This window comes from Anolis carolinensis, chromosome 5 (assembly GCF_035594765.1).
Source record: "Anolis carolinensis isolate JA03-04 chromosome 5, rAnoCar3.1.pri, whole genome shotgun sequence".
Classification (NCBI taxonomy): Eukaryota; Metazoa; Chordata; class Lepidosauria; order Squamata; family Dactyloidae; genus Anolis; species Anolis carolinensis.
The window spans coordinates 35,231,054-35,251,099 of NC_085845.1; the positions used below are offsets into that span (position 1 = coordinate 35,231,054).

The 20,046-nt window shown below is 41.3% G+C and overlaps 1 protein-coding gene across 1 annotated transcript in view; it reads left to right on the forward strand.

The window, feature by feature from the left end:
* Positions 1-5,268: 5,268 nt before the first annotated feature.
* Positions 5,269-20,046, forward strand: part of fgf2 (fibroblast growth factor 2) — a 30,971-nt gene continuing 16,193 nt past the window's right edge. The window contains exon 1 of the mRNA XM_008112126.3: positions 5,269-5,806. Coding sequence (XP_008110333.2) covers positions 5,587-5,806 — 220 coding nt within the window. The 5' untranslated portion in view covers positions 5,269-5,586. The remainder of the gene's footprint in view (positions 5,807-20,046) is intronic.

Genomic DNA, 20,046 nt, shown 5'->3' on the forward strand with positions numbered 1-20,046 from the left:
GTAAGAATGAATTATTCACTGCTTATAAAATTTTCCAGGAATTCCAAATGCCTACACCAGTGTTTTGAGAGAGAACAGAGTTCTTTAAAATTAGATAATGGCTTTGGGAATATGCTTTATTATTAGCATGTTGAGGTTCAACCTAGGTTAAAATTCTCTGTAAATATCTATTGCAGGCTTTAGAAACATGTAGTTCTAATATAATTTTCTTGAGAGAGAACCAATCAACACCAGCCTTTGTTGTTGCTGGCACATAACATTCCCTGCTCCTTCAGGCTGTTCCATGCTTCGGAAGAGAATTAACTTCTTGCAAGTAACTATGACTCCATAGCTGGATGTTGTCTTTTTCACAGGAATCCACTCCAAAAAAATTTATTGGCCTAGCACTTTGGAAATCAATCTAAACTGTTCTGTTCATGATAAAACAGGCTCACAATATTCAAGAGGAAAAATTTGAGACACAGGAGTGAGGAAAAGTATTTAACAACTTATAAAACCTCTTAAGAGAGAATGAAGGATAGTTTTAAAGCTGATATACCATGGCTATAAATGGAGGATATATATTTGGTTTAGCATCTTATTTGTAGCTTCAAATAAACTGGAGGCTTAAAGGTATCCTATGTAAACTGGAAAAGCATCTAACTGCTAGAGTAAACCCACTGAAACAATTACTAAATGGAAGTTCACCAATTATGCAAATACCATTGTTGGGATCAGAAGCTGGATTGAGGACATAATTCTTAAATAGTTTTTTTTAAAAAAAATAAAGTCACTAACAGTTCAAATGCTATGTTTATTAATTGAGTTTAGTGTGATGCCGGGTTTTAGCACAGCAGGTTAAACTACCAGCTGCAGTAAATCTTGTCAATCAAAGGCCTGATAGTTTGAAGCCCAGGTCAGGGTAAGCTCCTGGCCTTTAGCCCAGCTTCTGCCTACCTAGTGGTTTGAAAGCAGAATGTGAGCAGATAAATAGGTACCGCTTAAAAGCAGGGAGGTATTTTAAGGCACCCATAAGGAAATGCCGGTAAAATGCTGGTGATTCGATCAAGGATGAAATTTTATGAACAAAGCTCTTCCGCAGAGAGATGGAGCGACAGCGCCCCTCCTCCCCAGTGGCCGGAAACGAGCACAAACCTCCAAGATGCCGAAGATGGGAAAAGCCTATATACATACCCTTATCTATGTACAATTGTCTGAATTGTCTGTGTATAAACAGCATTGAATGTCTGCCGCATATTTATGCTCTGTGATCCACCTGAGTCCCCTTCGGGATGAGAAGGGTGGGATATAAATACTGTAAATAAATAAAAGTTCCAGGTAGTTTTGTATTGGTGTAAGGACTTCAGTACAAATAGTGTTATAAAGCAAAATATCAGGCACTCTTTTTTATTTATTTGTTTAGAATTCTCAACTATATCCTGAGCTATAAAATAACATCCCATAAATAAATAACATTGCTGCAATGATATATAATTTCTAGTTATTCCCAAAAGTAACTTTTAAGGACATTTTGATAATAACTTTCCAAAGTTTATGCTAGTTTCTTATCCATCCTGTTTTCCACTAAAAAAATAGAGAAATGAACAGAAAAGTAACAAGCAGTGCAACAATTAGTGCAACGAGGTACCTTTCCGATATAGCATTGAGTTCCTTTGAAAGCACTGCCATGAGAAATACAAACAAATTACTTTAAAAAAATAGCATTCCAAGCTTTTGGTTCAGATTGAGCATTTATGTTTCTTATCACATAAATCATATATTATATGGTTATGAAAACAATTTAGTCTTTTTATTCAAGCTTGTTCTGTGTAAGAGGGATGTATTGCTAGTAGGTGCTTTGATGAACAAGGGAAGTGGGGTCCAACCAGAACTAGTTAGCTCTGTTCAGTTCTGGTTGAATCCCACTTCTCATCTGAAAGATCCAGTTCATTGGCAGAAACTGGCACTTGTGAAATCAAGCACCTATCAGTTCTGTCTGCTGCACCAGATGTGCCCTCTTCTAGACAAGAGATAGCCTGCCCTTTATTCTCTATGCTCAGAAAACAATTAGACTGCTATAGTGCATTACATAAGAGGCAGCATGATGTCATAGTCTGTTGGTTTATGATTGTGGAGAACAGGGTTCATAAAATGATAGAGTTGAAAGAGAACACAAGAGCCATGCAATCCAACGCCCTGCCATGCAGGAAAATATAATCCACGTTTTATTTTCCACTCAGCAATGGAAAACCATTGGGTGAGCCTAGGCAAGCCATACACTCAAAGCACCAGGAAACCCAGTGTTAGATTTACTTTAGGCTCGCCATAAGTCAGAAACAACTTGAAGGCACACAACAACAATACATTACATACACATACTGTATATGGCGCTGCCTCTTGAAAACCATAGTGAGTCCAAAATACTCCTGCAAGGTTGTGGCTAGATGTAGGGAGCTTACTTCACCAATGCCTAAACTATTCTACTGGATGCTGGTGCATTTCTAAAGAGAAGATCTTATACATTTATTAACCATCAGAGGTCAGAGACTGGGAGAAGTGGGCAGATCAGGCCTATGAGGTGGACAGAATAGGAGAGAGCCCTTGGACTCACAGGGGTGAAAGCCATCCCAGTTCTAGACCATGCCCCCAATCTAAACAAAGGGGCCAAGTTTTAAGAGTAAATCTGGACTGGTCTAAATGATTTCCATCCCACTGTAAGGAGAAAGAGAGAGAGAGAGAGAGAGAGAGAGAGAGAGAGAGAGAGAGAGAGGGAGGTAGCATTGCGAAAACATTCCTACTTCTCTTGCATCTTGCCAACCAGATCTCAACATTATTCTGTCTATACTTTAACTTATTGTTAAATTATTAATCTGGTTATTCTTGAAAAACCACCCTGGAAGTGGGAGCCTTGGTATAATTTAGCTACTGGTTAGTTAATTATTCTAGAATAATAGAACCTGCCTTTCCTTTCCATGCTACACTTTCAGTTTCCTCTTATCCATATTGCGTAATTATAGCAGTTTGACAGGACTTTAGCTGCTATTCCTCCATCCTGCCGAATCCTGGGATCTGTAGTTTGTTAGTGCACCAGAATTCTCTTCTTGTTGTTGTTTATTTGTTCAGTCGCTTCCGACTCCTTGTGACCTCATGAACCAGCCCATGCCAGAGCTTTCTGTCAGCTGTCGCCACCCCCAGCTCCTTCAAGGTCAAGCAGTCTCTTCAAGGATACCACCCATCCACCTTGTCCTTGGTCGACCCCTCTTCCTTTTTCCTTCCATTTTCCCCAGCATCATTCTCTTCTCCAAGCTTTCCTGTCTTCTCATTATGTGGCCAAAGTACTTCATCACTGCCTCTAATATCCTTCCCTCCAGTGAGCAGCCGGGCATTATTTCCTGGAGGATGGATTGGTTGGATCTTCTTGCGGTCCAAGGCACTCTCAGCATTTTCCTCCAACACCACAGTTCAAAAGTGTCTATCTTCCTTCGCGCATCCTTCCTTATGGTCCAGCTCTCACATCCATATGTTACTACAGGGAATACCATTGCTTTAACTATGCGGACTTTCGTTGCCAGTGTGATGTTTCTACTCTTCACTATTTTATCGAGGTTTGTCATTGCTCTCCTCCCAAGAAGGAAATGTCTTCTGATTTCCTGGCTGCAGTCTGCATCTGCAGTAATTTCCGTGCCTAGAAATACAAAGTCTGTCACTGCCTCCACGTTTTCTCCCTCTATTTGCCAGTTATCAATTAGTCTGGTTGCCATAATCTTGTTTTTTTAAAATGTTTAACTGCAACCCAGCTTTTGCACTTTCTTCTTTCACCATGGTTAGAAGGCTCCTCTGCTCCTCCTCACTTTCAGTCATCTGCATATCTGAGGTTGTCAATGTTGAAGCACAGCCTGCACCTGAGCTGTCAGGGGAGCCTGAGGTTGGGCTTGTTCAGCCGGTGATTGTCCCTGCTCCTGACTGTGATTGTTGTTGCACCTGACTTGTCAAAGGACTCTAGGTTTGGGCCTGAGATTCCTATGCAGCTAGAGTTGAGGAAACTGCTGTCCCTGGGCAGCCAGAGTTGGTTTGGAGGCTTCTGGGAACAGGCACACAATGGTTTCAAGCCGGCAGCTTGAACTGCATTCCTTGAAAGAGACAAGGTTGGACCTTCCTTTGCCAGATGGGCATTCTAGTTGGGAGTCTAATTGTGATAAGGCTATTGAGCTAGACAGAAAGAAAGTGATATGTAAGCAGAGAAGATAAAGGGAGGTTTCCAGGTGCAGTAAGAGGTTGTTATTGAGAAAGAAGAATGAATAGACTTCTCATGGGAAGAGGCCTTAAGCTTACTCTTAAGAAGAGCTGCTTCTGTGAGAGATTCAGCGGTGGTAGCTTTGCTCATCGACAGATCCCTGTTTCAAGAATCCTGTTCCATGTTCCAGTCTTTGTTACTGCTCTTGGGGATTTTTGGATTATCCAGTTATTGTTCCTGTAAGTTTGTAGTTTGCTCCAGTTCCCTGCTCCAGTTAAGATCCTGTCTTGCATTCCAGCATTGATCCTGTTCCTTGGACTAATCTTGGTGCTTTGATTTCTGCATTCCAGTTGGATCCTGTGCCTAGGACTAATTTTGATACCTTGTTTGGACTCTGCTCTTTTGTGTGACTTTCATAAACTCTTGCTTCAAGATTCTCAAGTATTTTGTACCTTGTGGACTTTAGTCTTATTTCATTGACTTTGAACTCTGACTTGCTATTGTTTGCATATAATCTTCAATAAACACCTTGCTTTGCTTATGCTCCAGTGTGGCTTTGAGGTGCCTCTGCAGCCTAGGGGTGCAACAATCAAGCCCCGCATGTCACATGATGTGTTCTGCATACAAGTTGAATAGGTCGGGTGAGAGTTTACAGCCCTGCCATACTCCTTTCCCAGCCTGTTGTTCCCTGGCCTGTTCTACTTGGTCTTTACACAGATTCCTCAGGAGGCAGACAAGACGGATTGGTATCCCCATACCACCAAGAACTTGCCACAATTCATTATGATCATAGCCATACAGCCCGGAAAACTTATAGCAACCCAGTGATTCCGGCCATGGAAGCCTCCGACATTCATGGGACTTGCTTGCTGCTCTCCATCCTTGTCAGGGCAAGAGCAAGAGGCACTCCTTGGTCCTGGAGGAGGAGGAGGAGGAGGAGGAGGAAAAGAGGGCAAAGAAGAAGAGGAGGAGAGGGAAAAGAAGAGAAGAGGAGGGAAGAGAAGAGGAGGGGGAGGAGGAGAGTGCCTGTATAGAGGGAGACGGGGCGGAGAGGGGCAGGCAAAGCAGATCCCTCCTCCAGCCCTGCCCCCTACTCTTGGCTCTGCTCTTCCCTGGGCGGCATCGGCGCCTTCTCCAGTCCGAGGGGGCGGAGTGGGGCTCCCTTCGTGCGCGTCCAGCTCGGAGTTGCTCATCTCCAGAGAGGGACTTGCGAGAAGCAGAGGTAGAGAAGGAGAGCGGCAGGCGCGCCACGTCCGTCTCCCTCCGTCTCCCTCTTCCCCTCGAGGCTGGGGGGCCGCGGGCGAGGGCGAGGCACGCGGGGCCGCGGGAGGGCGCCCAGGGGAGGCCCCCCCGCCCTGGCAGGCCCCCCGGGGATGGCGATGGCGGCGGCGGGAGGCATCGCCACGCTGCCCGCCTTGCCCGACGGCGGAGGAGGAGGAGGAGGCGGCGGCGGGGGGAGCGGCGGCGGCGGCCCTTTCCCCCCGGGCCACTTCAAGGACCCCAAGCGCCTCTACTGCAAGAACGGGGGCTTCTTCCTGCGGATCAACCCCGACGGCGGCGTGGACGGCGTCCGAGAGAAGAGCGACCCCAACAGTGAGTGCCCGGCTTCCCGACTTCGGGGTCAAAGGGTCTGGGGGAGGCTAGCAAAGCCCCGACAGCCCTCCCCCCAGTCAGTTGTGATTCTCAACCTGTGGGTCCTCAGGCAATTTGGCCTACAACTCCCAGAAATCCCAGCCAGTTTATCAGCAGTTAGGATATCTGGGAGTTGAGGGCCAAAAACATCTGGGGACCCACAGGTTGAGAACTACTTTTTTTCGTGAGAAACTGCAAGTCGCTTCTGGTGTGAGAGAATTGTCATTCTGCATGGACGTTGCAGATGTTTTGATGTTTTACCATCCTTATGGAAGGCTTCTCTCATGTCCCCACATGGAGCTGGAGCTGCATGGGCAAACTTCAGCCCTCCAGGCTGTTAGGAATTGTTGGAGTTGAAGTCCAAAACACCTGGAGGGCCACCAAAGTTTGCCCATGCCTGTGATGGAGGGAGCTCATACATGCTCTCCCTGGGTTGGATTCAAACCAGCAACCTTCAGGTCAGCAACCCAACCTTCAAGTCATCAGGCTTGCCAGCACAAGGGTTTAACTGACTGTGCCACCAGGGGCTCCTTGTAGCATCCACAAGCTTGTTGTTGCAGTTCCACAAGAACCACTGCAACATGGGTTTTTCTTGGGTTTTTCCTAAAAGGACCAGGTGCCAATGACCAAGGCCGCCACCAAAAACACCTAAGTTGTCTATTCTCCTCCAGGATGATTACCTAGAAGTCCCTCCTTTTCCTTCAGACATTATATTTCATGCTTAAAACAATTGTGTAGTCAGCGAAGGCTTTTATGGCCAGAATCACTGACTTGCCATGAGTTTTCCAGGCTGTATGGCAATGTTCTAGAAGCATTACCTCCGTTTTGCCAACATCAATTGATGCTAATGAAGGTGATTAACAACATTCACACTTGCCTCCAACAGACAAGAGTTTTTTCCCACGCCCTGGATCTTTCACAGATATATAAACTATCCTTACCTCATTTCCAATCTCTGAGGATGCCTGCCATAGATATGGGCAAAACATCAGGAGAGACTGCTTCTGGAACATGGCCATACAGCCCAGAAAACTCACAGCAACCCAGTGATTCCAGCCATAAAAGCCTTCGACAACACACTGAACTCTTGTCTGTTTGAGGCAAGTGTGAATGTTCCAGTTGGCCACCTTGATTAGTATTGAATAGCCTTGCAGCTTCAAATCGTGGCTGCTTCCTGCCTGAGGGAATCCTTTGTTGGGAGGTGTTAACTGGCTCTAATTTTTCTTGTCTGGAATTCCCCAGGAAGGAAGCAGCCAGCCTTTGAAGCTGCAAGGCTATTCAATGCTAATCAAGGTGGCCAATTGCAACATTCACACTTGCCTCAAACAGACAAGATTTCTTTCTCCCACCCTGGACATTCCACAGATATATAAACTCCACTTGACTAGTTTCCAACAGACCTCAGCCTCTGACAATGCCTGCCATAGGTGTGTGGTAAAATGTCAGGAGTGAATGCTTCTGGAACATGGCCATCCAGCCTGGAAAACTCACAGCAACCCAGTTGTGTAGTTCTTATTTGGTCTTTTGTCCCCTTTCCTGAAGACATTAATTTCATGCTGAAAACAATTGCATAACACAGCATAAAAAAACCCAAAGAAAATTTAGTGTCTTGGTTTTTGGGCCTGTTCCTGGCATTATTCGCGGGCAGTGATTCAGAAAACTGCATTGGATAGACTTCATCAATTCTAGTTTTTTAAATACAGTTATTGTGATTTTCTATGCGCTAAAAGTTAAAAACTAGCATGTGGCATATGTTCTGTATCTCAAAAACTCAATCTGAAAGGGGGAGACTGGTGCCATTTTTTAAAATCAGCAGGTCAGATATACTCAGAGTCAGGGCTAACATTTGAGGCACCAAAATGTGTGTTGGCTAGTGTAATAGTTGTTTTATCATTTGATGAACATCTTCATGGTAGCTACATTGTGAACTATTTCAGCTGGTGGCATATTATTATTTACCACATTCTGTTGTTTTGCATGCAAGTGCAAAGGATTTATAATGGCATGCCTGCTTTGTGCAAGTGTGCCAGATTCCTTCTGCGTTGCCTGCCTTGATCCCCTCCCTGGCTTCCAAAAGAGTCCTGGGGCCCCCGTGGAGAAGAGTCGCCTCCCGAACCCAAGGCCAGAGTTACAGATTCACTTCTGTTATCTTTGACTGTCCTGACATGGCTTTCATGATGGGAGGTGTACCAATATAATTTCTACTATCTGGATTACAATCATTTCTAGCATTGGTGTACAGCCAGCCAACCACTTTAGCATCTCATGATCCAAACTGGCCTGTTCCTTAGAAGCACCAGGTTTCCACTTTGCTGTCTGTATAAACGAGTGCGCCAGTGGGAACAATCGCCAAATATGTCAACATTCCCCTTGCTCTCCGTCTCTCATTTCAGAAAGCGCAAGGGGCTGTGTCTCTACCTCTAAATGACATCTGGGATCTTGGCTCTTTTCTGAATGTAAAGACTAAGCAGATGTGTTGCGTTTGGTACAGGTTTTCATGAATGACAGTTCTGGCCCAATTTGTTAATCAAAAGAAGACAAACTTTTCCGAAGGCAGGTTTCTTCTGTTTTTCAGCCCTAACAAGCAGTCTTCTCAGGGATGTGGTGGGAGGCTCCTTTAGAGGTCAGTTTAGTTGTCTTCTGAGCATGGAGTTGGCATGAGAAGGGGCATCTTGTCATTTGGTAAGACAAAATGTTTGGGTCCATCTGTCTTAATGGGCTCCATCTGATAGTGAAGAGGCTATAGCAGTTCACCCATATCTATGGCAGGCATCCTCAGAGGTTGTAAGGTCTGTTGGAAACTAAGTAAGTGAAGTTTATATATCTATGGAATGTCCAAGTTGGGGCAAACGTGAATGCTGCAATTTTTCGCCTTGATTAGCATTTTAATAGCCCGCAGTTTCAAGGCCTAGCTGGTAGCTGCCTGGGAGAAGCCCCAACATTGTTTGCCTTTCATAGGGACTTGAAAACTTGGTTGCTTCAGCTTGCTTTTGACAATGCCTAGCGGCTAGTCACAAATGCTCAGTCCCTAGCTCCCACAAAATATGCTACTCTCTTCACTTTATTCAATACCTGGCCCTGTCTATGCTGCTTGCACTACCCCATGCCCAGCCCTTGTATTTCCCGATCATGCCCATTGTACTATGGCAACTGGTTTTGCTGAATATTGTTACACGGCCGTTTTATATTCTTACGTTTTTAACTATTCTGTGAATTCATATTTTAAACTGTTTTTTTTATTTTTTAACAATGTTTTTGCTTGATAGATTGTTTGTATTTGTGTCTATGGGTACTTTGTCCCATATGCAAGCCACTCTGTGTCCTGTTTGGGAGATGGTGGTAGGGTATAAGAATAAAGTTGTTTATTATTATTATTATTTGTTGGGAGGTGTTGACTGGCCCTGATTGATTCTTTTCTTAAACTGGGTTATATGGCAGCATAGACTCACATCAACCAGTTCAAAGCAGATAATCTGGTTTATCTGCTTTGATAATCTAGATTATATGGCAGTGTAGATCCAGTCATTGTTTCTGTAGGGGGGTTCGGAATTCAGCTGGGAATGCTATCACTGAGGCCCCTTCTACACTACCATATACAATCCAGATGATCTCTTTTATATGGCAATGTACTCATATAATCCAATTCAAAGTAGATAATGGGTATTATCTGTTTTGATAATCTGGTTTATATGGCAGTGTGCAAGGGGTCTCAGCCTTAGATTTTGTTTGCTATCCCATTTAAATTTCAGGTAGTATTTCCGTCTGTCCTTTTGGCTCTTCGAGCAGTGTGTTATCTTCTGCACACCTGCTGCTACAGGTGGCTCTGGCTAAAAAAAAGCAGCGGAGTCCTATTCCACTTTAAAAAGTAACACGTTTAATACAACATGAGTCTTTGGGGGCAAGAGTCCACTCCTTGCCCTTTGGCATGCCTGCTACTTATAATGGGCATTAGTTCAATAGTGCTCAACAATTCCAGACATGCCCTTGTAGAACAGAAACCTTTTTGTCTTGGTATTTGTATAATCTGACATTCCAGCCTTGGTTCCTAATAATTTGTTCCATCCTATAAGCATTATGTATCGAATCTGTCATACTTAGAATAAACCTATTGTTGAATCTCGATCCACAATGTCTTATCATTTCCCACTCTGATTGTCAATGAAAATGTTGCTGATTGGGGACATAAATGTTTAAAATTATTTATAAATCAGGAACACTGGAGGGAAAGAGTGATGGAACCCAGAGAAGTGATGGAAAGATGGCTGTGCCTTAAATAATCAGGTGGTGTTCAGTTAATGAACTATAGTTGTACCTTTTGCATCTTACCGTGTTTCCCCGAAAATAAGACAGTGTCTTATATTAATTTTTGCTCCCAAAGATGCTCTAGGTCTTATTTTCAGGGGATGTCTTATTTTTCAATGAAGAATTCACATTTATTGTTGAACAAAAAAAATGAACATTTATTATATACTGTACAGTAGTTGTCATCACAAACCAGCATAACCAGACAAACTGTGAATCCTATCAAGAATTTCTTGTTACTACCAATATTTCTATGTATAATACTCTATGTCAGGTACATTTACCAATCCTGGTGCTCTGGTGTTCTGTTCATTGGGCATGCTTCGAAACAAAAACTTGCTAGGTCTTACTTTTGGGGGAGGCCTTATATTTAGCAATTCAGCAAAACCTCTACTAGGTCTTATTTTCTGGGGATGTCTTATTTTAGGGGAAACAGGGTAGTCCCCCACCCCAACCAAACTAATGTATATATTTGTGCATGGATGTATGCATCCCAATTTAGGCAAAACTCCATTTATTTTGTGAAGTGGGTTGGAGTTCTTGAACACTAGCACTGACCCTTATATTGATAAAATTTAGTTTTAAAGATGCAAGAAGACTCTTTGTATTTCTATAGAATATTAAAATGCTTTTTAAAAACTTGTTGGCTATCACTGCAGTTGGCTAATTTGCAAAAGTCCCTTAGTTGGAATTTTTATTGCAAGAGAATATTGTCTAAAGATTGTGGTTGTTAAAGTAATGTTTATTAGGTGCACTTGAATTACAGGATAGATGAAATTGACAATTACAGAGATTTTGGCCTATTGCTCTGTTGTGGGACCTAATAAATTTAACTGAGAAACATTAGGTATCTTGGAATCCACTGATGACAAAGTCAAACAGACTTGCTATGTAACTTGAGAACTTCCAGTTATATCCAGTACAGTACTTTGCTGATGGGAAGAAGATTTAATGGTGTATTAAACACCGTGAATATATGGCTTAATATAGGCAATGCAGCTAGGGTTGTGGCACGTAAAATGTATTGTTATCTTCTTTGTCTGATCATCTCTCATTTTGTTACGGTTTATTGATAGATTTTAACATATTCTCTCAGTCTTTTAAAGTATCTCAAACTATGGCTACATATGGATTTGGAGGTATGGATAGCATTGTGGTTAATAACGGTTATTCCTTGTTGCAGCATATACAAATTGTGCTAGACTTTATACTTTCACTACCAACTTCAGCTGTAGCTGTAAAATGCTCTTCCTATGAAATCAATATAAGAATGAAAATGCCTATTAAAATCAAATATGAATATATTAGTATTCATATGAGATTCTTCTCAAACTTGGCTTAAAGGGGATACAGTTATATGTCCTGATGGCTGAGCTAAAACTAGTTTATGGAGCTGATTTAAACTGAAGCTGTATTTCACTTTATGAACGAGTGGCGCAGTAGGTTAAACTGCTGAGCAGCTGAACACGCTGACCAAAAGGTCAGTGATTCGAATCTGAGGAGTGGGGTGAGCTCCCGCTGTTAGCCCCAGCTTCTGCCAACCTAGCAGTTTGAAAACATGCAAATATGAGTAGATCAATAGGTATTGCTTCGACGGGAAGGTAACAGTGCTCCATGCAGTCATACCGGCGACATGACCTAGGAGGCGTGAATGGAGATGAGCAGCAATTCCCAGAGTCAGACATGACTGGACTTAAAGTCAAGAGAAAACCTTTACCTTTATCTATCTTAGTTTATTTAATATATATTTGTTCCATATTAGGGTCTTAAAATCAATTACAGAATGCTTCATTTCAGTGTACTTATTCTGCTGCATTTTTATTTACCTATTTTGGGCATGCTAGAATTCAAAGGAAAATGTTTTTATTATGTGTATGTGTGTGTGTGTGTGTTTTAAATTAATCATCTCATACCCTTGAAAGGCCTAATATTTCTCTAGAATGTAGAGTGGATTTAAGACAGACAATGGAAACTGCTTTCTGGGAAATCAGGATTCTTCTTTGACATAGTCCTTAGAAGAGACATGTTTACAGAAGCTTGCATCATTCTAAGTTTGTTTCTATGATAGAAAGCAAAGACTGATCTAAAGTTTCATTCCTTTGTAAATTCCGTTTCCTGCACTTTCTTCTCCTCTTTTTATTTTGTCTTTAGGTTTTTGTTTTGTGCATTGCATCATCCTCTTGATTCCTGGAATATCTTTAAACCTTATTAAATGCAAATGAAGTAGTAAGAGAATAATGTAGGGCAGATTCTGTATCAGCTACTTAGTGTGCTAAGTTAAAAAAATAACTTAGCTGTTCATTTGTATGGGAAGAAAGAGGTCCATTATGTGACTGATTGATGGCATGGATGAATGGCATTTCTGTTAGTTTGGAGGGGGTGTGAGGGATCACACCAAGAGAGGTTATTTAGTTGATTTAGAGTAGAATATGTTACTTAAGTCAGTTAGTTACTAGTTGTTGTAGATCAGTCTGATAGGTTCACTGATATTTTAGAGAATATTGTGAGATTTCCGGGGGCTGATGAAGATTTAAGTCAAGGGAATAATGCTTCTTTCTGTGAGAAAGCTGACTGTGAAAGTGCAGGTCTTCAAGGTCAGGCCAAGCAGCCAGAGATACTAGATAAGGAAAAGTTGAGTGGAGAAGTCAGTGGTACTGAAATACCTGAAGATACGGAAATCAACACAGGTCTTCGTTTACAATTCAGAACAGACAATAGACATTGCAGGGCAGAGTGTTTGTGTGGGAAAGCTGGGCAGATATTTCATGGGAGACGAAATGCTTTCATGGGTGGTTTTTAATTGGCAAGCTGTTTACTTTTAAGTTAGTTCAGGCAACGTAGCATTTGGAGTAAGAAGCTAGGCCTGAGTTCCTGGTCCATGTTTCAAGCTAAACCTTTGGCTTTGGGATTCAAGTATATTGGTAGTTTCTATGTTCCTGTGGTTATATTCTTGATCAAGTTTTTCTAAGGATACCTTGGGCATGTGGACTTAAGCTGATCTTGTGATTTTTGCTTATTCCTGGATTGTATTACCTTGGAATCTGTTTGAGGCATTTGGACTCTTGTTGGATTATTGCTTATTGCTAAACCCTTTTTTGGACATACTTCTTCTTTCTCTATTCCTGAGTTTTGCCAATACTTTTGATATTTTTTAGAATAAACTGTTTGCTTATATTCTGGACTCTTGCATGTATGAATGTGGCAAGAATGTCACAATTGTGACTTAATAGTGGTCATAAATATGGGACAGTTACTTATATTTATTCCTCTATAATTTGGTCCTTACCACTGCTACTTATTGTGATACTACTGTAATCCCACCCTCCATATTTCGGGACACTGACTATATGGGAAGGAGAGCCAGTCTGCTGACAATTGGAACATGTATGAATGATATTTCCATCAGGGTTTGAGGGACTTGGGCCAGGAGAGGCTACTTATTGTTAAGTATACTCTACTTATAAGTACTTAAATATAGTTAAGTATACTTAACTAAATGTCTGATGTAGAATGCTGACCTTTTTTCATGCCACAAGTTTACACAAATATACGTTACTTATATTGGCTGCAACCCACATGGTGTAGTGGATTTAGTGTTCAACTATGACTCTGGAAACCAGGGTTTAAATCCCTACTCAACCATTGGAAACCCACTGGGAGACCTTGGTCAAATCACTCATTCACAGCCTCAGCAAATCACACAATAGGTTTGCTTTGAGGTTGGCATTAGTCAAAACACCCTGAAGTTACACAACAGCAATAGTGTAAAATATATTGGCTTAGGTTTCCTTTCACAAATGTGGATAGGGCTCCATGGGTTGCCTTAAGGCCATACCAGGGATTGACTGAGCTATGTTTTGGTGTTGTTTCTCCATGGGCTTTAAGAATGCTAAAATGACACTTAGAGAAGATTATTAATAGAGGATGTTTTTTGCACAAATCTAGTATTTCATGGCAGCCATGCTATTACCAATAGTGATAGTGGACTGGAATGAGCACCTTTGCTATCATACATCTCTGCATTTACGCAGCTGTGCTAATTTTCTAAAGGAAGGATGTATTTTGGCTGCCTGTTGGGGTTATTTAAGTTTGTGTTCTTTCCTGTGCTTACCCTATATATTTCTAAATAAACACATGCATGATAAATTAGGGGGCTGCAGTGGTGCAGTGGGTTAAACTACTAAGCTGCAGAATTTATTGACAGGAAGATTGGTGGTTCGAATCCATGGGATGGGGTGAGCTCTCATTGTTAGCTCCAGCTTCTGCCAACCTAGTAGTTCGAAAACATGCAAATGTGAGTAGATAAATAGGTACCGCTTTGTTGAGAAGGTAATGATGCTCCATGTAGACATGCCGGCCATATGACCTAGGAGGCGTCTACAGACAATGCTGGCTCTTTGGCTTAGAAATGGAGATGAGCACCAACCCCCACAGACGGACACGACTAGACTTAATGTCAGGGGAAAACCTTTACCTTTACCTAGGAGAAGATCTTTAGTAAGGTAAGTGTTAATGGTCCATGCAACACCAAGTTAAACCCAACATCCTTTGTATTATGGTGATAGTTCACAACTATAGTTTTTCCTCCCATTACTTTGAGGACGGCAGTGATAGCCATCCAAAACAGTCAACACTGTTTCTTGTAACTTATTGCTTCTCAGAGATGAAGAGCGAGTGTCAACTACTGCTAAATATTTATCAAACACTGAAGATGGAGGGGAATGCTGTGCATGATACAATACTAAAAGCAAACTGAAAAGTTAATAGGAGAATTAAAAATAGTGATAACAGCAATTGCAACATCTGATTTGCTTCTTCCAGTTTGTGTGGGAAGATTTTTATATAAGGGCCAGCACTTATATTCACTCCAGGGGATTTCATTAGCTCACTGGAATTTTCATGTCTTAGCAATGATTAGCTGAACCTTATTTTTATCTTGAACAACTTTTGAAAGACCTCTTGGCTTCAAAAGCAGCTTGCCAATTGGCACAGGATGCTACGTTTTGAAAAATGAAACCCGAGTCATATAACCCCCTGGGATCTGAAGATTTTTGATGAAATAAATCAAATGTGGATTTCTTATGTTTCATATTTGTTCTGTTTTCTGTTCATTCTCATTTTCAGAAGTTGAATTTTATTGAAATTATTTCCTTATTAGTTTTTGTATCTCTTCCTTTTTGTACTTTCGCTCATGCTGTGCTCAGTCTGTCTCCCATTTAGTTAGTTCTGAAGACATATGCTGTAATAATATGTAACAGATTTATTTTAATTAAAATATACTTTAAACTAGAGCCCCCAGTGATGCAGCGGGTTAAACTGCTGAGCTGGTGAACTTACTGACTGAAAGGTCGGCAGTTCAAATCTGGGGAGCAGGGTGAGCTCCTGCTGTTAACCCCAGCTTCTGCCAACCTAGCAGTTTGAAAACATTCAAATGTGAGTACTGCTCTGGCAGGAAGGTAATGGCGCTCCATGCAGTCATGCCGGCTACATGACCTTGGAGGTGTCTATGGACAACTCTGGCTTTCGGCTTAGAAATGGAGATGAGTACCAACCCTCAGAATCGAACACGGCTAGACTTAAAGTCATGGGAAAACCTTTACCTTTACTAGAGTTTACTCTGTCAGGTATTGATGTATTGCTGGTATGTACTGTATGTATCTATGTGTATATTTGTGCACATACACATATGCATACTGACATCCATTTAAAGAGAAAAAAATAAGATTGCTTAAAAATATTGTACCTAAAATAACCCTTGAATTATTTATTATGTGCTTTTAGTAAAATTGATCAGCACAACATTAACAGCATTCTGGAAAGCATTACTTGGGCAAACCTATGCTCAGCTCAAGTGTGTAATTCACTGAATCTTATTTTGTAGGTTTTTAATAGAAGTATAGCACTGGTTGGTTCTGGCTCACAGCAGGCATAGAGACAAATCCTTGCCCTGCTGAGATATGAGGAACATTCCTCCTCCAAAGTTGGCATTTGTGTTGAAATCTGTTGATAGCTTGAGCTTCCCCAATGGTTGATTCACTTAAAGGAAAATTTGTGTGTGAAGTAGCACAGTTTTGTGAGGCAAAAAGAAGGGATCTGTAGTTGTCCCCTGATATTAAAAGCAGATCGTAGACTGAGAAAGAGAGCAAAGTATAGAAGAGCTGAACTGGAGAGGGTCCATAGGAGGCAGGATCCTTACCTTTTAGACTGACTTCTTTAGCAACTTTTAAATAAAAGCATGAAGTAGGACTAGATCCTTCTTCTGTTCTTCAATAGTTGTCGTTTTAGCATTAGTCAATAACCTCATTTATTTGCTACTAGAAATGCCATGTCCAGGCCAATCCAAGACTCGTCCATACCTCATTGAGACCCTTTTCGTGTACCAGGTATCATTTGGTAGCTAGTTACTGCTCCAGTTCTACAACAGACATAAGGAAAAAGACATGAATAAAGTGAGTGGGATGCTTTAGAATGATTTCTTTAAGCCAAGGAAGTTCAGGGCTGTTCCACGGGATGCATACAAGATGTTAATGTACCATGGCAAATAAATGTTATGACTGGATTAAGATTAGAGTTCTGTTTTGGTTTTGCCAGATCCAGGACTCACTGAGTTGGAAGGATTTGTGAATGGGGAAGTCATTTATCCTGTCAAAGCATTATTGTGACTAGAAAATCATCTGCCCAAATGTCCTGTCACAGAGCCATTGAAAGCACAGAGAACTTCTCAGCAGGAGAGAGCAAAGAGCAGTTCCTAGTCTGTTTTGCTGGCCCCAGACTCCTCAAGAGCCTCTTTGGATTTGCATTTTAAATAGATTTCAACATTCTCTGCACCAGTATAACATTTATTTAAAAAGCAACATGTTTATCAAAAGTGGAAGTGGACTTCTTGCCATTTCAATTTTTCTCCTCATTTTTGGAACTGTTTCAGTAGGTTTTGAGATGCACATTGGGACAGGGCAGCAAATTGGCCCCAGACCTCCCACTTATTGTACAGGAGTCTGAAATACAAGTTTGGTATGGGAGTTGCAGAAGAAAAGTCATAATTGTATTACTACTACTACTACTATTATTTATCTATTTTTAATCCTAATTAAAATAGACCTATTCAATCAATTGTTAAATGGGGACTCAAGATATAGGTAAATCCAGTTGATTCTCTGGCTCTACTTCATTTGGGACATACAATAGGATTCAGGCCAATATTATGGAAAAATCTATGTATTGCTATTACAGCCACACCTGGTAAAGAGCTCTTAATGTACTGTATCACAAATCAGCAAATACAGTAGAAACTCTTAATTTACAACAATGGTTCTCAACCTTCCTAATGGTGTGACCCCATAATACAGTTTCTCATGTTGTGGTGACCCCCAACCATAAAATTATTTTCATCACTACTTCATAATTGTAATTTTGCTACTGTTATGAATCGTAATTTAAATATCTGACATGCAAGATGTATTTTCATTCACCGGACCAAATTTGGCACAAATACCCGATACACCAAATTTGAATACTGATGGGTTGGGGGGATTGATTTTGTCATTTGGGAGCTGTAGTTGCTGGGATTTATAGTTCACTTACAATCAGAGCATTCTGAACTCCACCAACGATAGAATTGAACCAAACTTGGTACACAGAACTCCAACATAAAATACTGGAAGGGTTTGGTGGGCATTGACCTTGAGTTTTGGAGTTGTAGTTCATCTACATCCAGAGAACACTGTGGACTCAAACAATGATGAATCTGGACCAAACTTGGCACGAATACTCAGTATGCCCAAATTTGAACACTAGTGGAGTTTGGGGAAAATTGCTGGGATTTATAGTTCACCTACAATCAAAGAGCCCCTTGAACCCCATCAATGATAGGATTGGGCCAAACTTCCCACACAGAACCCCCATTACCAACAAAAAAATACTGAAGAGATTTGGGAGGAATTGACAGTGATTTAGGGGAGATGTAGTTCACCTACCTCCAGAGAGCACAATTAATATGTATTTTCTGATGGTCTTTGGCAGCCCCTCTGGCACCCCCTCGTGACCCCCCCAGGGGTCCCGACCCCCAGGTTGAGAAACGCTGATTTACAAAGATATTTCAATAATTTATTCCTTCTTCATTGACCATGGTTAAGGTTTAATTCTCCTGAGCTTAGCTGAACCTTGAATTTTTTTTCACTGTGTGTTTTTCACATTTGTGGTTTAACACAGTGTTTGCAGTAGGTTTTGCTTACGTGAACCATTTATCTAAGTGTGGTCCTGGTTCAAATTACACCTTAAAGGTGTTAACATCTACAAAGATCTGTCAGATCATTGGTTTATTTTAATATTAAGAGAAAGAAGGAAAATATTTACTTGATATGCGCTTGCCTGAATTTCTGAATTCACATTTGCATAACTTGTGATCATTTATGTCAGTTATTTAAATAGGTTTGATTAATCCTTTGCATGTAATGGCCCTTGCAGCCCCTTCTAACTTTTATCAGTTCCTAATTTCAGTTGAATTATGTACCGAATTATTACTGAATAGAAGTATCTGCACAGAGTTGAATATATATGGTTGGTGCTGTCCTGGTTCATAGTGCTGATCACCTGTATAGAAAAAGTTTTGTGTTTCCTTAATAGCTGGGTATCCAACATCATTTAATGCAGAATCCAATGCTTTGTAATTTTGTTTCATTACCATATATTTGTCAAGTTTATACGTGGGTCTCTTTTTGCTCCAAATTGTTTCACATGCTTTCCTATCTCTTTTTCATATAATGATCAAACTAGGTAAAGGTAAAGGTTTTCCCCTGACATTAAGTCTAGTTGTGTCCGATTCTGAGGGTTGGTGCTCATCTCCATTTCTAAGCCAAAGAGCTGGCATTGTCCATAGACGCCTCCTAGGTCATGTGGCCGGCATGACTGCATGGAGCGCCATTACCTTCCCTCTGGAGCAGTACCTACTGATCTACTCACATTTGAATGTTTTTGAAACTACTATGTTGGCAGAAGCTGGAGCTAATAGCAGGAGCTCACCCCGCTCCCTGGATTCAAACCACTGACCTTTTGGTCGGCAAGTTCAGCAGCTCAGCGGTTTAACCCTCTGCGCCGCCAGAGGCTACAATTATTTATTATTTATTTATTTCCATCATTTATATGCCATCATTTATTTCCATCATTTATATCATTTATATTTATAAGATCATTATATACAATGATCTTATGGTCTCCCTTTCCTGCTAGTTCTACCCTTCCCTCCATTCTTAACTAATTCCTACTATCAATTTTTCATATCATGTGTCCACAGGTAGAGATTAAAGATCCTTCTTTTCCCTTTACCCCAAGTGTGGTGAAACACATAGCATGTTGCCTTTTCAAGTAAGTGGAGGTTAAGATGGGAGGTTGAGATCGTCCGGGGATGCCCTGCTCTCGATCCCACCTCCTTCGCAGGCGTGACTGGTGAGGACGAGAGACAGGACCTTCTAAAAGGTGGCTCCTCGGCTATGGAACTCCCTCCCCAGTGACATTAGATCAGCAATTGAATGCAAGAATCGCTCCTGGCATATGCCTTTGGATCGTATGATTTTAATTAACTTCTTTTATGATTTATATGTTTTAAATTGTTTTAATTTATATGGTTGGTTTTATTTCATGTATGTATATGAGGTATCAAATTGTGCCCTTTGTTGTGAGCCGTCCTGAGAAGGGCAGGATATAAATGAAGTAAGTAAGTAAGTGGGGCCCCTGGTGGCACAGTGTGTTAAAGCACTGAGCTGCTGAACTTGCGGACCAAAAGGTGCCAGGTTCAAATCCCAGGAGCGGAATGAGCGCTCGCTGTTAGCCCCAGCTCCTGCCAACCTAGCAGTTCAAAAACATGCAAATGTGAGTAGATCAATAGGTACCACTCCGGCAGGAAG